The following is a 16139-nucleotide window of genomic DNA, read 5'->3' as shown; positions in this document are numbered from 1 at the left end:
CCAAGCTTCCCTCCCCTATAATCTCTTCACCTCTAGCACAATGGCAGCTGCTCCCGCTGCAGCGACTGCGCAATGGACTAAAGACAACATTTACAATGCACTCAAATCACACAATACCCTAGCCAAATGGGACGTGATGGTAGCATTTGATCTAGAATTTGTCAACGCCGAACTACAGACCAGCGCAGCGAGCAAGGAGAATGAGAAGGTTATCAGCCAGGAAGACAGCATAGCGTGGCCTCGTGAGTGAAAAAATTAGCTACCATTGAACATGTCTTGATTAACAAATCGGTAGAGCCTGGAGATAGCTACACCCATGCACCAGCGGAGAAAAGAACGATCTCATGGAAGTTCGGCATGCCAACAATGCAGTTTTATGAGGGCAAGGGTGACCCTCAAGCTACTCTGACAATGTCAATGACTGGCACATACACAAGAGCAGCCGTAGGTCTCTCAGAGATATCACACCCATTGCCCGCCGGAATCCTGTTGACATTGACTGCACCGCTTGTTCATGTTGGCAGTGCAAACGTCAACGCGGGACACGGTCTTCCAGCTAACACGCCCATCGCGCTGGATCCTAAGAAAGATGCTTCAGTGCACGTCGCACTAGACTTTGCATCCGTAGAGCCAAAATTCAACACGATTTCCTCTCCTGATTTCGACACTGCTGAAATCTTACCGAAAGCGCTTGGTAAGATTCAAGATCATTTTCGTAGCTGTGGTGTGGTCTATAAAATGCTAGGCACGACGACCACACAAACTACAAAGACAATTCTGAATCCCACGGCCGTATGCTTCACCCTGTACCAGCCATCTTCCGATGCTACGACGGCCGGGAAGAGACCTTGCCTACTTATGTGGATGGCCGTCAATGATAACGAACTTGGTTATCTTGACAGGTCAGATGCGCCGCTACGCTTCAAAGGGGATCCGAGGGAGGAAGTTTGCCCTGTGCCATCAAGTCATCAAGCGGTTGCATACTTCTCGCAAAATCTCATTTGGAGAACCATGATACAGGTAGGTGACATAGCTGAAAAGTGACTAAATACTGAACATGTGTAGCCTGCACTAGAGAAAGAAAAGTTTCTTGAGATAAAACGAGACACTGGAGACAATGAGGGCATTAAATTCACGGCCAAACTGCCAGACAGAGAGATTCAAGTGGCTGGTATCTCCGTGACCCTGGAAAGAGGAGCCAATGGTGATAGTGGACAATACAAGATCGTTGAGTCAGATAAGACAAGTTTCAACGTCTCTCCAAAGGGCGACGGCTCATACAAAGATGCACCACTGGCGACCTTCAATTTACGCGACTCATCCAGTAGTATGTCATGGCAGGGAGAACTTAAGAACATACATTTCACGTATCGATACAACGACCAATACCGCCAAAGAGAGGGCAAGAAGCAGGGTTATGCCACACTGACCTTATACATGGACCAACTCAATGTATCGTGGGAAAACGGAGCCGACGATGAGATCACGTTGAAATTCTCCATGCAAGATAGTTTCAAGACGAAAGATCTGAAGAAGGGCGATGAAGGGGATTTTTGGAGTGCCATGTCAGGATTTTCTGACGATACCATTCCTCGTGCGCTTCTTGGCATATCGGCAAATTTTGGCACGTTCAAGTTTACTGCTGGTATCAACTATTTCTTGGCTAGCAATTTGCTATTTGGTGGTCGAACGGTATTCAGGCCAGACACAGCTGGAGGAAATGGAGTCTCACTGCCCGCGGATATGTTCGTTCTGGGACCTAAGAAGCCAGCGACTGCTACGGCGCTTGCTATGTTCGCGCCTCTATCTGGAGGGAATACAACGCGCTCTCCGCGAGTGCAAAAGTTGCAAGCCGCTCTTCTTGAAAAGGACGGCAAATTCGCCCAGAAGCTTATAGCAGCCCTATCCAATAATGATCCTGCTGGAGATGGTGGCGCCGTGCACACTGTCCTAGCGAGCCAGGGCCTCGAAGATATCACGGCCGAAGAGCTGACACATGTTACGCGCATCTCAGATGGCTCAGCAGTTGTAGCCGCTTCGATGGAAAGTATTCCATCTAATGGTATTTATGCCATGTTCGTAGAAACACCTGACCTCAAGGAATTTGCTGCGGTATATACGATTTCTTCACCATCATCCTTGAAAGGCAAGTTCCTGACAGTTAATCCACATACTGGAAAGATAGCCATTCAAGGCGACGATAAGGCAATGAAAGAAGTCAGCAATCTAGCTGTCACGAACTCGGGCGAATGGCCCGAAGCAAGCTTCAATTGCTTTTTTGATGGCAAGAATTACGCCTTCAGCGGTGTAAAGTTTACCACTGATCTCAATCCTTCGACGAGCGACTTCACCGTCGACTTCTCAGGTGCAGTCGCCCCTGATGGCGACGAAGGTTTCAAAGGCAGCAAAGCTGTACATCAAGAGGGCAAATCGTCTTTCGAAGGCTTTACCGACTTCAACGTCGTCTACGGCTTCATCTTCACCACCATCGTGAGTATCATCTCAATCGGATTCGGAATTCAAGCATGGTACTGGCATGCCAAAGACAAGAAAGCAGGTAAGGACGCAGCAGCGGACCCCGCGAATGCAACGGCGCTTGAGATGAAGCATTATGATATCCTCAAAGTAAATGTGGCAGACTTGAAGAAGGATATTCAATCCGTGAAAGATGGAATCCAAGTAGCGGCGGAGCTACAATCAGGAAAAGCGACAGACGCAGCACGCATGTCGCATATCCGAACGCAGCTCGAGAACGACCTGAAAACAGAATTCACCCACCACACAAACGCCATGGATCTCTCTCCCCTCGACCCAGCCGACCCCCAAGACCCAAGCAACACCTACGATCTCGTTGGTCTCCATAGCAAGCTCGAGGCCAAAGCCAGAACGACCTTGGAAACAGCCCTATCATCCGATCGTACAGTGCTAATCAACAAAATCCTGCAACCGTACGAGGATAGCGCCATCATCACGCAAACCGAGAAAGTGACTATCAGAGACGCCGTTGTAAAGACCATCGCAGAAAGTATGCTCACTGCTCTAAAAAGCGACACCTCAGCCGGAGGACCATCATACATGACTTCACACACGCGCGGCCTGCTAGCAACCAAGATAAAAACCGACGCAAACGCCAATTCTGCCGCGGCAGCTCGTAATGTAGTGACGCAGAATGCGGCGAAAGTAGCTGCGCAGACGAAACTCAACACTGACCAAGCACTCCTACAGAGCAAGAACGCGCAATTACAAGGTGAACAGGACGCTCCGAAGATAGCTCAATTGAACAATGATATTGCGAATCTGAATCATGATATTACGACCGAATCTGCGAAAGAGATAGCGGCGTCTGCGAAGGAGGGACAAGAGACTGTGCGGGAGACGACTGAGAGAGCCAAAGAACACGAGGCGGGGAAAGAGGAAGGGACGGCGAAAAGTGAGGCGGATGTTGCTTTTAAGGAGGTGTAGAGAATATGATGTTATGCCTTGATGAATGATGATGTGTAAGAAATAGTGTCATAAATATATATGCAATATGTCTCCCAATATCGCAGGTTTCTGGTGTGGTTTGCCCAGATGATGACTGTGTGACAATGCTGAGGTGAAGAAACAACTCTGTACATGCACGACAGACCACACGTGAGCAAATCCACACGACTAAGATGCAATAGTGGTATCATTTCTACTCCTATCTATCTATATACTTGCATATAACTCACTGTCAAGTATGTACTGCGCCCATTGCCACAAAACTTGAAGCAAGATATAATATCCTACACCATTCAATCCAAGCAAATAAAAGAGCAACAGGCTTTGGACGTGCTCAAACACGATCCGACACCTTTCCATCCAAAAGGTCGATTTCCATGACCCGAAAAAAATCCAGAAGCGCCGTACTAAATGTACATGCAAAACAAGGCTCCTTCAATCATGTTATCTTAAAATCGTGAGGGCGACCGGCTGGCGGATCCTCCGCACCAACAGCTGTTATCTCCGTCTTTTTCCACCTGTACGACAACGTCGATACCGTGACTCCTCAACAATGCGCGCGTGCGTTCTCGAACGTCGTCTAAATCCGAGCCACGTGTGGCAACGATGTGCATTACACCAAGTACGCCCACGTTCTCAGCCTCAGCATTCTTGTCACCCAACCAGAATCTGGGGACTGAATAGCTCGCTACGCCACGAAGATCACTAACGCTCGAAAGAGTCGTCCGGAGATTGTACTCAACGTCGTCCGGTATTGTTAGGAGTAATTTCTTGGCCGTAGACTTGATAAGCGGTATTGACGAGAGGAAAATGAGGATTGCAATTATGCAAGAAGCGATAGGATCCCAGCCGGACCATCCGGAAATGTAAATTAACGCCGTGGAAACCATCACAGCCGCGCTTCCCATAGTGTCAGCAAGAACGTGCAAGAAGATACCATGCATATTCTCGTTGTCGTGGCTATGTCCATGAGAGTGCCCATGGTCAGCATGACTGTGGGAATGGTCTGCTTCAGGCTTCGAAGCGGGTAGCAGAGGGGAGTGGGAGTGATTTTTGTGCTCATGCTTGTGGTCATGGTCACCATGGCTGCAATCATGTTTATGGTCATGACTGTGGTCGTCGTCGTGAGAATGAGCCTTTTCGTCCGAGTGAGAGTGTCCGTGGCTATGATCTCCGTGATCATGGCCGTGATGGTGGTGTCCAAAACATGCCATCCCCACCAAATTCACTGCTAGCCCCATACCACTAACTACGAATAACTCGAGAAGTCTCTTGGTTTCACGTCCATCAGACAATCGCTCGGTGGCCTCTATCATGATCTCAACACTGATGAGCCTGGAATTTTTGATTAGTTGGTGAGTAAGACATGACCTAAAATGGTAGACCTACATCAGAAACACCCCATTGCCAAACCCTGACAAGCTCTCGATTTTGCCAAAACCATATGGGAACCGTTGACTCGGCGGCCATTTACTCGCCACCGCCGCAAATAATCCGACGCCTAATGCCAAGCAGTCGAAAAACATATGTATACTGTCACTCAGTAACCCCAGCGAATCTGTAATGTATCCATAGAATGCTTGTACCATCATAAACGCAAAATTGAGACTGGCAATTGTTAGCACATTCCCCATACACCGGGTCGAGTGTTGTTTACCTCATAAAGTAAAATATCCTTCTCGAATCCTTCTCGGACATGATTGTGTGTAAAAGTGGGTAATTTTGTATTAAAGGCAGAAGAAGCGCCGTAAATTTGGATCTTGGATCGACTAAGATACTGTGTTTGTGGTGGTCGTGATCGTGGCCATTATCATGATGGTGATCATGCTGACTATGGTCATGGCTGTGGTCGTGGTGATCGTGGTGATCGTGGTCATGATGGGAGTGGGTGTGTTTTATTGTATTGGTCTGGTTGAAAGACTCGTGTGAGCCAACATAGGATAGCGGCCGACCATGATTGACTTTACGATCCTCGAATTGTCCGTATACCGGCGCATAGCCATTGCTAGTCGAGGGACTCGTTATTCGAGACAATCGATCATGATTGTGGTTTGTGTCCGAATCGTAACTGTGGTTGACGCTCGATTCCGACGCAGAATGCATGTGCAGACTGCTACTCGACCGTTCCGACCTCAATTGCCTCGATGTATTTCCTGCAAAAGGTCGACTTGGTGACGCCGAATGTGACTGGGAGTGGGCGTGCGAATGTGGGTGGACGTGGCCATGAATTGCAGATGCTGGAAGAGCATACGATGAAGCCATTGTGATGCTCAATTCCTACCGATAATAATAAGGCTCTGGAGCCCGTATCGTTTGCACACCTCCCCACATGTATATCCGTATTCCAATCGACTCGTATGGAGTTGTGGTGTTGTTCGCACGGCAAGTAAACAATCCTTGGGGGAATCCGTTCCTGAAGAGGCGGGAAGTGAAAGAGGAAGTTCTTTATCCTCCCGTCCTAAAACGTACGTTGCTCAATGGTCGTCTGAATGTGCAGAATATCTTTAATCGCACTGACGGTGACGATGAGGTGAAGGTGGATGATTGTGGATCGTGCGGAGGTGGTGGATTATTGGAAGTCACTTCCAAGTCAGGATTGTCTCCTTCCTGTCTCTCTGCCTCCCACTGCCCCTGACTGATTTCCCGCGATGGTTGTCGCCCGCCAAGCAATCCTCTGGTTGGCCTCAGCGCTGTCCTCACGGCGTCTGAACATGGTTAAACCGCCTAAAATACCCTGGAGAGCCCTGCATCTTGACGCGACAAGTTGGCATAGCGGCAGCCATGGCCAACAGGAAGCTCGCTGTCGTTGAGGAGGAGCGCAAAAACGTTCTGCCGGCGAGGCTGATGACAATTGGAACTTCCAAGGTTCTTCGTCGCATCTCCAGCCTTCAGGTCTGTAAACACTTACCTTGCGCAGTCTTCTCATTTTCTTTCACCACTTCTCAAGATTTCTTCGCGACATTCGAGCAATTGAGGTTTGTTCGTAGCCATCTGTTCAAGCAACCATCTGACAATGCGGGGCTGAATAATTCCATCTTGCTTGCAGAGCAAGTCCTCGAGCCACGTCTCGAAATGTTGGAAATCCTCCTTACGCTGGCCGTGATAGCCTCGACGACCTTCACGGCCATTCTCTTGATGCTGCCAACTCGGTATATCAAGCACTCTCCACCAAAACCCAAGCTGCGTTCCTCAGATGAGCCCAAAGTCTCCGTCCAAGTGCTGGTCCTCGGAGACATTGGTCGTAGTCCACGGATGCAGTATCATGCCATGAGCATCGCTAAGAATGGAGGTAGAGTGGACTTGGTTGGGTATATGGGTACCAAATTCCGGCTTCCCGCTATTCTTCTAGGCGTACTAACTAATTCTTCGCAGAGTCGAAACCTCATCCAGAAGTCCTTGATAATCCAGATATTAACATCGTTCCATTATCTCCTCCTCCACCGATACTTAGATCCAAAGCGATTCCTTTCATCATTGCAGGTCCTCTCAAGGTCCTCTGGCAAATTTGGACCATTTTTTATACCCTCAGCTACAGTTCGAAACCGGCGAGATGGCTGCTGGTCCAGAACCCCCCCTCGATTCCAACCCTCTTTGTCGCGTTTATCGTCTGTTTTCTACGAAATACGCATTTAATAATCGACTGGCATAATTATGGATGGACGATCCTTGCGGGTACAAGAGGACCACAACACCCATTTGTCAAGATTTCAAAATTCTACGAGTCAAGATTAGGTAGCTGGGTACCCACAGCCTCCTTTACCGTCACGGATGCAATGGCAAAACAGCTTCGAGAGAAGCCTTACAATGTCAAGTCGCCAATTTTTACTCTGCACGACAGACCTGCCGCTATTTTCCAGCCAATATCTAATAGCACGAAGAGGAGAGCTTTCTTGGAAAGAATTCCTGAAACTATGGAGCATTCAGACGCTATCATGGACGATAAGACTCGACTACTTGTCAGCAGCACATCGTGGACACCTGATGAAGACTTCAATTTACTTCTCGAAGCTTTGTGTGAATACTCCGCATCTTCTCAGTCGCTTCCGCCGATTCTTGCAATAATCACGGGCAAGGGACCCCAGAAACAAATGTATCTTGATCGAATCGCATTGCTGACGAAACAATCCAAACTGAAAAATGTTTCCATCAGTACCGCGTGGCTTAGCACTGAAGATTATGCCACTTTGCTTGCTTGCGCGGATCTCGGAGTCTGTCTACACATGAGTAGTAGTGGTGTTGACCTCCCAATGAAAGTTGTCGATATGTTCGGAGCTGGTTTGCCTGTTGTTGGATATGGAAATTATGCCAGTTGGAATGAACTCGTTCAAGAGGGCGTCAATGGATGCGGCTTTGTGACTAGCGACGACCTCGTCCGGACTTTGGAGCGTCTATTTGGTGATACCAACGGAAAGGAACTGGCAACCCTCAGAAAGGGAGCAGTCAAAGAAGGTAGTAGGAGGTGGGATGACGAGTGGAATGGTGTAGCTGGTCGCCTCCTAGGGCTGTGCGAGTAAGCGCGAGTATATGCTGGGAGTTGCACCCTGGTCGTAGGAACCTCGTGAAATATATCAAAATCTTACGTGAAAAATCTAGAGAACATATCACCAATTGACAACGCTACGAAAGTGTACATTGACTTGGTTTTGCTCATTGTGTGTGCACGTGATCAACTTGCTAATGTTCTCCTTCAATCCGTGCCGAGTTTATTCCCGAATCTCCTCCGGGCCATCTCCTGTCCGCCAAACTCCTGATGATGATCAACTATCTCCAACCTTGAAAGGTTGATGCAATAGCGATTTTTGCATCTCTAATCATCAATTCTTTTATTCTCATTTTCACATCTCCCTCACTACAGACCTTCGCTTTTCCAATACCAACACCACCGAGTCCTCTCAGCTACAACATCAACCATGGCTACAAAATCCCAACCCCAACTCACCCTGCAAGGCGCCCATATCGCCCTCGCCGCCGCCCAATCCCACGCCAAAATCATTGGTGTGCCCATGAATATTGCTATTGTAGACGCGTCGACCAACCTTATTGCTTTTGAACGCATGGACGGGGCCAAGATCACGAGTATTAGTATTGCGATGGATAAGGCTTTTACGGCTGCTGGGCATCGTGTTGGTGAGTTTTTTTTTGGTTTATATTCAAGGGGAATGTTTGGCTTGGTATGAGTTTCTTTGGTGAGGTGGTTGGGGGTTGAGTCATGAGGATGAGTTATGGTGGTGGATGATGAAGATATTGGAAATTGGGGAAATGGAAGTCGAATGTGGATGCTAATAACCACCAGGAACTCATACATATAAAGACGCCGTCTGGCCCGGTGGACCGGCTTATGGCATTGGTAACAGTAATGGAGGACGGTTTACTACTTTCGGAGGTGGATTGCCTGTAAAAGATGCAGAGGGGAGGGTTGTTGGTGGGATTGGAGCTAGTACTGTGAGTTTGCCTATTATCTGTATTTCTCTGGGTTTGTAGGAGGATGCTTTTGATAGCGTTTCATGATGAAGAGGCCATGGGGATATGGAGAGGTTTGATGATGATCGTAAGCTAATTTGGAACAGGGAACTCCGGCGCAAGATCAGGAGGTTGTTCAGGCTGGCGTTGATGCTTTGGAGAAAGTGTTGAGAGGGGAGGGGAAAGAGGGTAAGTCGAAGTTGTGATTATTTTTGCGAGGGAAGATATGTTTGAATGATGTATTATACTTTTGTAAATATTCTAAGTATTCGAGTGTATATATGAGATTCATGGACTTTAGAAATGATTCCGCGATGGTATTATTAAGAGACTAAAGAGGTTTGTCATAGACGACTTAAGTAGCTGCTACCTGCAGAACTCCTCATCTGAGATATTATTTCGACTTATAATTAGTAGATTTTGGACACGGTCTTAGCTCTTGTCTATACTAACAATTCAAGACTGAATGTAAGGTTAGGTCAGCTTAATCTAAACACAATATTATTCATGCCAATTATGTTATCCACAGCTCGAGACGCACATGGGTATTTCCCGTGCGTTTGGGGATTCTGCTTTGACCTCAATGACGTCGCTTGTGACCATTTCCCCGCATTTGTGCACTGAAGATCATTTGTTTGTTCTAATTGGGTTTTGCGGTTATTATTGTATTATGATCATTTAGACAAGATTATTAGCACACATCTTGCGAATTTAATCGTGCTTATTGCTATGTCAGCTTTCCAGCAGTGATGATTAGCTCATCCTCTATACCATGTTTCCCGAGGTTAACTCCTTGACCGAGTGTTAAGGTGGACATTTTACTCCGCAACTTAAGGCCAAATTGGCCAATCAATCTTACACTGTGTCACTGGTAGCCCTGGAGCTGTATTCATTATGTAAGAAACGCAGCATCTTAAATTATGTCAGCACGCCCTTCTCACGTGGCGATGACCTCAGTACCGACTACTCATGTCAAACCCATGGCAATAAGAACTTCTTTCAGTCAAGATATAATTCAATTGCATAGCGAGATAATTCTCTAATAGTAAGATCTGAGGTATAAGATCAATTGAATCCCTCCTAGGAAATAAGCTTTTAAATCACAGCAAATCTACTTCCATTTCATTAACTACAACTCACAAGCTCAAGTAAACATTTCTGTATCTCATCAACTACAATGAATTCGCCAATCACTCCTTACAAAATCTCGATCCCTGATTCGCAAATTTCAACTCTACACAAGAAACTCTCAGTCTCCTCCTTCCCAGAAGAAGTCGATTTCTCAGATGATTGGGCGTATGGATCCACCCTCAAAGACGTCAAACGCCTGGCGAAATATTGGGGAAATGGATTCGATTGGCGTGCCCAAGAAGCAAAAATAAACGAGCAATTTCCACAGTTTACGACGAAGATCGAGGTTGAAGGATTTGGAGAGATTGATATGCATTTGGTGCATCAAAAAGGAAAGAAGGGTAGTGTGCCGTTGTTGTTTGTTCATGGCTGTAAGTTTCTCGGAATCCCGGTCAGATCAATTGAGTGTGGCAAATGACTTACTGTTTTCAGGGCCGGGAAGCTTTCTGGAGGTGGGGAAAATGTTGAAATTGCTGACGGAAGGAAAGAATGGAGTCTCTTTTCATGTTGTTGCGCCTTCGCTTCCTAATTTTGGGTTCTCGGGGGGTGTGAAGGGGAAGGGGTTTGATCTTAGCAAGTATGCTGAAGCGGTTCATAAGGTTATGATGAAGCTCGGATATGAGAGATATGGTAAGAAAACACTCTTCATTTCATTTTCATATAGTAACAAAACCACAGTAACTCAAGGAGGTGACTGGGGATCGGAAATCACTCGAGCCATCGGCCTCCAATACCCCAAACACTGTCTCGCCTCCAACATAAACCTCATAGAAATCTCACTCGACACTCTCTCCTCCTTCGTCTCAAAGATTAAAACCCCTCTCACAGACCAAGAAAAAGCAGGCGTAGAACGCACCCACTGGTTCAACAAAGAAGGCTCCGGCTACAACATCCTCCAAGGCACCAAACCGCACACCCTCTCCTTCGCCCTTCGCGATCCCCTCTCCCTCCTCTCCTGGATCTTCGAAAAACTCCACGACTGGACAGATTCCTATCCCTGGACCGACGACGAAATCCTGACCTGGGTTTCCATCTACCAGTTCTCGCGCGCCGGACCGGAGTCTAGCGTGCGTATTTACTACGAGGCTACGCATATGGATCAGAATTTAAAGGCAAAGTATTGGCAGTTTATTGAGGGTCCGAAGTTGGGGTTGAGTTATTTCCCAAGGGATATCAATTTGCCGCCGAGTGAGTATGGGAGGACGCTTGGAGAGGTGGTTTTTGAGAGGAGACATGAGAGTGGTGGGCATTTTGCGGCGTGGGAACGGCCGGAGGAGTTGGCGGGGGATTTGTTTGAGATGTTTGGGGAGGGGGGAGGGGCGGGGGAGGTTGGGAGGGGGATTGTGCAGTAGATTACGGGTGCGAAGAGGATGCCTGGAGGGTTCATGGAATGCCTCATGCTTTGGATTATGGTTTTTCCTTCTTGGGAATGATATATCAAAATAAAAGCTATCCTGATGTTTCTACCCAGATCGTCCATCGAATCTCTGACTTTTGTTGATAGGACTTTTCACAGAGTTTCTAGTAGCTTGTAAGTGATGCTTGTGAGTACAATGTATTTACTGCACGTTATCAAACATGGCTTCTAAACAATTTGAAAATATTCTAAGAGTATTATTATATATCTGTCTCTTAAGTTTTGAGTTCTGACAAAGAAAATCACTCAAAAATGAAAGTATGTTGTCTCCTAAATCCCACTGTGCTCAGTCCGCAAAAATCACTTCATGCCATCGACCTCTCCCCAACAATCTCCTTTACAAGCTTAACAACATCACCAGCACAAGCAAAAGAAGTCTGATACCCATACCCAGCATGACCATAATTATGCACACACCACCCCTCCCCCACCCTCTCCTTCTCCAACCTCACACCCCCCTCCCTCCACGGCCTCAACCCCACAGCATGCCTCACAACATCCAGCCCCTCCCCCACAAACCCCGGATCCAACTCCTTCACCCTCCCCATAATCCTCTCCGCCATCTCCAAATCTGGCTCCGCCTCCCAATTGCCCTTCTGCGCGCACCCACCAAGAATCGTTCCGCCGCCGGATGCGCGCATCATCACATAAGTCAGTTCGTCGGGGATATCTGTCCCGGTTGTGCCGATCATCATGGGATCTTCGTTACGCACGAGGATGGTTTGGCCGCGGATTGGAGCCATGGTTGTGTCGAGGACGCCGCCGAGAGTGAGGGAGGAGAGTCCGGTGCAATTTATGACTATGTCTGCTGGTTTGGTGGTGTGGTGAAGGGTGTAGGCTTGCGAGATGTGTGTTATTATTGAGCGTTTGACGATGATTCTTGAGGCGCGACAGCGGCCGAGGAGGTAGGGGAGGTAGAGGGCTGGGTTTATGCAGATGGATGTGTATTCGATGCCACCGTCTATACCTTTAGGTAGTTCTGAGGTGTCAAGGACGCGGAACTGTGTTGTGTTGTGTTAGACAGGATAGAACATTGGTGGTAGGATCTTACATCTGGGATGAAGGATTTGAACCACGGATTTGTGGTTCTTGTATTGTTATGGTCCTTATCTCGGACGTATTCTCGTGATTCTGGACACTGTTTTTAGCAAAACCCATCATGATTTTGAATGTTTCTTACTCAGGAAATGAATTCCAGCTTCAGGTACTTTCTCGGCTAAGTCCGCAAGGGGGGTCCAAGTCTCCTTTTCCCATCTCGCTTCGCGCGTACCTGCTGTAGAAAACCTGCATCGTGAAGGTTAGTAAAGTAACCTCTTGATGTAGATAGATTTTCCTCACGGGGTGTAATTTGCACCAGCCCAAGGCGAGCAATACTCGATATCGTAGTCTCCAGGCATGTGTTTCGCTATGACGGTGATGCTGTATTTTGGGTTTTTAGCGAGCAGAAGACCGGTTGTTAATCCGGAAACTCCTGCACTATGTATTTCAGTAAAACATCTTTCATTGTAGCAGAAATTGTTTACCCGACTATCACAATATTTGTTTTCGCCATCCTTGAGTGATTCGATGGCGTTTCTTGAGCCTCAATCCTGGCATGGATTTGGTTTTCAGAAAGGTATGTCCGTTTCTTCAGCGTCATGCTGTAACTACGTGGTAGGTATTTGACACTTCGACTTAGGAAAACAAAAGATGAAGCTTAGAAGGTCGAGGATTTTTACAGATAAGACTTATTGGTGGAGGTTGCACTTGTATTCCATGAATTCCAGAACCCTTCTATAAATCTAAAGAGTGGGGTTGAACTCCGTAAATGTCAGGACGCCGGTGTTGCAGATCCTCCGCATCGCGGAGACCCCACGTGCAAAATGCGGAGTATGGTGTAATTCAGGGTTTTTGACATCGAGTACGTAGTTTGAATGGTACAAGTGGATTTTGGAATGCATTAGAGAGGACTCGAGATCTAGCGTTATAGTCAGTCCATCACGCACCGAAAGGTAGCTGTGGATATTTTGTCCGCAAACCTTCAACTCGTTCTTTTCGCTGCAAAGTTCTCGAAATCGGAGAAACAAAGTGATTAAATCGAGGTCTGTACGTTCTGAGTCAAGGTTATGTTGCTCGTTATCTTGTAGTTGCGATTTCTTGGTACCTAGAGGTTTGTGTGTCCGATGTTTCCATGATTAAATGTTCAAATTGCATAGTCGCATGATTCTAGTTCTCTCTTCTCCCTGAGTCGATTCGAACTCCGACGACTCTTGACTAAAAAGCCGTACGGGTGTCATTTTGTGGTACTTGGGACAAGCTCGCTTGCTGTACACACCAGAAATCGTATTTGGTTCGAGTGAAGTGAGTTTGGCAGGTCCATGGGAAGATTTTGTGTTGCGAGAAATCATGCTGTTGGGATGGCCCTAGTGAGCTGCACTTCGTCGAGCCGAGATGTTCGTTGGCGACTTGGTGTGAAAAGGGGGTGAAGTCACATGATCGTTAGGCACCCCTTCCAATGCTTGATGTTTCATCTTCTTTCCCAGGCTTGCTTGAAGTAACAGATTTTGAAAGCTAGTTTAGTAATTATTTTTGAAAACTACTTGAAGGTAAAAGGTGTACATGCTAATGGTTGAATATTCACGGGTGTAATTTAATACTTACTGTCCGCTGTCGCGACAGACGTTTTCTTATTTCATACTTCAATTCGTTACAGCGATAAGAAAAGGTTTAAATGAGGATATTTATAGTGAAGCTTATCGAGAAAGTTTATCAGACCCTGCATTTGAGCTATCTCTTTGTCTAACTTAGGTTTTCTTCTTCGTCATATCGTCGAGAGACTATATCCAGCTCAAATAAATCTCTGGCCAAGCGCTAGAAACGAAACCAATACTCTGTCAAGTCTATTTTACTAAAGCAAACTAGATCAAGTTACTTATATGTTTCCAGCTTGTAAATTAATTATCAAAACATTCATAACTTGCTACATGAAGATATTCCCGCCAAGATTCCTGGTAATTTCTATCATGTACAGTAATTTGACCAATAACCTCTTCCAATACAGAGTATGGCCACAAATATATAACTATTCTTGTGTTTATGGAAGCATTCTAGTTTAGCTAATGTGTTAGTGCCCAGAATACGAGTTTTGGCCATTACAACAGGTTGGGGCCGACTGGTACGAGTAATGACCTTAGTCGACAGTTACAAGGGGCCAGCGTTACTGCCATGATACTACTCAACGGCCAACGTCCAAGGAAGGAAACTTCCGTGCGTTGACTCACGAAACTTTCGCCTGCGGAGAAGAAAAAAGCAGTAATCGGATCCCTCAAATGAAGAAAGTGGCTTTTCGAGACGCCAATGGTCTGTCGGCGACCCCGAATCTTCACGTTGTCGAGGACATAACAGTCTATTTGAAGGTATAGTGGAGATAAATAGGGCGATCTTTACTAGAATCGAATTGTCGTAAAAGTGCCATTGTCCGAGGGCCAAGATTTCAATGCCATCACATGCCGCCTCTGTTCACAGAACCGACAAATTGACCTTAAGTCCGCCTGTCGCGTAAGTATGGAGATTGAGGTACTGATTACAGTGTCACTGCATATGCAGGCAGCTGCTTGGTAAATGGCAAAGTCTAGATCTGGAAGTTGGTCTCATGAAGCGGGCGAAGTTGAGGGCAGCCCATTTTCCTGAAGCAGTCGACAACACGCCAGTGAATTGACTAGGAGTAATGACAGATGTTGGAGGCGAGCACAGCAGTTCCTGATATGAGGTGACAGTTTCACCTGTTGGCTTTTGCTCGGGGTCTGATTTCGTCGCAATTATCGATGCCGTACCATCGCCGAAGGTACTTGCGTTGAGTAGCGCAAACTTATCGAGTGCTATATGGCCACAGCGGCAATTGGATTCGAGTGGCAATAGTAAACAAAAGACATGGCGCCGAGCACGATAGAGATGGTTCTCCAACTTTGATGTCAAATTCTGGTGACAGTTGACTCGTTATGGGTCGGGTTTCGTTCTTAAATCAAGCGCTATCAACCAACCGATCAAGAAACAAACCTACCTATCACTAACTTACGCACTTGATTATTTGAGACTTTTTAGACAATCAGTGTTTTCGCCTGTGCCATAGATACCTAGGTACTAGATATGGAGATATCCGGAAGTTAAACTCGGCTAGAAAGGAGGCGGAAGGATTCCGTGATCCAGTTCGTTTTCGAGTCTTATTCAGACACAACTGGGCGTATGAACCCGGAAGATACCAGATACGACCAAAAATACTAAGTTTAGCTTCAGAAACATGTCAGGGATAAAGCTGCATGCTGAGAATGGAAGATTGGTGGGGCCGGGAAAGATAACTTTCTGCAAACTTGCTCCCAGCCGCGACAAACAAAACAAACTCGGAAACCCTTACTTGAACTCTTTTGGGAAGTAGAACCCAGCAATCTGCTATTCCCGTATTGCCGTCAGCCTTTTGACACATGCCAAGGTTATTCCGTGAGATGCTATGTTTTGTGGAGCCCACGGTTCAGGGGGGATGTTCGAAACGATTAGTGAGCGACAGATTACGTTACACGAAATCAAATGGGACGCGCGTGTCTTCGCTGATTTTTCAATCATTGAGATCTAATCTGATGTCGTCGTCATCCGATCAAACACTCCGGCAGCGCAG

At 46.7% G+C, this 16139-nt stretch overlaps 6 protein-coding genes across 6 annotated transcripts; 4 read left to right on the top strand and 2 right to left on the bottom strand.

The window, feature by feature from the left end:
• Positions 1-40: 40 nt before the first annotated feature.
• GLAREA_12741 (uncharacterized protein) lies at positions 41-3462 on the top strand (the record flags this gene model as incomplete). The annotated part of the gene is made up of 3 exons (XM_008083522.1): positions 41-242; positions 296-1020; positions 1066-3462. The coding sequence occupies 3 exons, from the start codon at positions 41-43 to the stop codon at positions 3460-3462; spliced, it is 3324 nt and encodes a 1107-aa protein (XP_008081713.1).
• A 470-nt stretch (positions 3463-3932) lies between these two features.
• GLAREA_12740 (uncharacterized protein) lies at positions 3933-5745 on the bottom strand (the record flags this gene model as incomplete). The annotated part of the gene is made up of 3 exons (XM_008083521.1): positions 3933-4818; positions 4873-5091; positions 5141-5745. 3 exons carry the CDS (start codon positions 5743-5745, stop codon positions 3933-3935), a joined length of 1710 nt encoding a protein of 569 aa, XP_008081712.1.
• Positions 5746-6264: 519 nt separating this feature from the next.
• Positions 6265-7997, top strand: GLAREA_12739 (UDP-Glycosyltransferase/glycogen phosphorylase; the record flags this gene model as incomplete). The annotated part of the gene is made up of 2 exons (XM_008083520.1): positions 6265-6799; positions 6856-7997. 2 exons carry the CDS (start codon positions 6265-6267, stop codon positions 7995-7997), a joined length of 1677 nt encoding a protein of 558 aa, XP_008081711.1.
• A 396-nt stretch (positions 7998-8393) lies between these two features.
• GLAREA_12738 (GlcG-like protein) lies at positions 8394-9149 on the top strand (the record flags this gene model as incomplete). Its single annotated transcript, XM_008083519.1, has 3 exons — positions 8394-8610; positions 8777-8925; positions 9051-9149. The coding sequence occupies 3 exons, from the start codon at positions 8394-8396 to the stop codon at positions 9147-9149; spliced, it is 465 nt and encodes a 154-aa protein (XP_008081710.1).
• A 971-nt stretch (positions 9150-10120) lies between these two features.
• GLAREA_12737 (alpha/beta-Hydrolase) lies at positions 10121-11426 on the top strand (the record flags this gene model as incomplete). The annotated part of the gene is made up of 3 exons (XM_008083518.1): positions 10121-10445; positions 10507-10704; positions 10753-11426. 3 exons carry the CDS (start codon positions 10121-10123, stop codon positions 11424-11426), a joined length of 1197 nt encoding a protein of 398 aa, XP_008081709.1.
• A 370-nt stretch (positions 11427-11796) lies between these two features.
• GLAREA_12736 (Nucleotide-binding protein) lies at positions 11797-13130 on the bottom strand (the record flags this gene model as incomplete). Its single annotated transcript, XM_008083517.1, has 5 exons — positions 11797-12492; positions 12543-12622; positions 12672-12775; positions 12830-12967; positions 13015-13130. 5 exons carry the CDS (start codon positions 13128-13130, stop codon positions 11797-11799), a joined length of 1134 nt encoding a protein of 377 aa, XP_008081708.1.
• Positions 13131-16139: the final 3009 nt, after the last annotated feature.

Source organism: Glarea lozoyensis (assembly GCF_000409485.1).
Source record: "Glarea lozoyensis ATCC 20868 chromosome Unknown GLAREA19, whole genome shotgun sequence".
NCBI classification, from domain to species: domain Eukaryota; kingdom Fungi; phylum Ascomycota; class Leotiomycetes; order Helotiales; family Helotiaceae; genus Glarea; species Glarea lozoyensis.
Note: the sequence above shows the minus strand (reverse complement) of the source record. Positions and strands in the feature narration are given on the sequence as shown.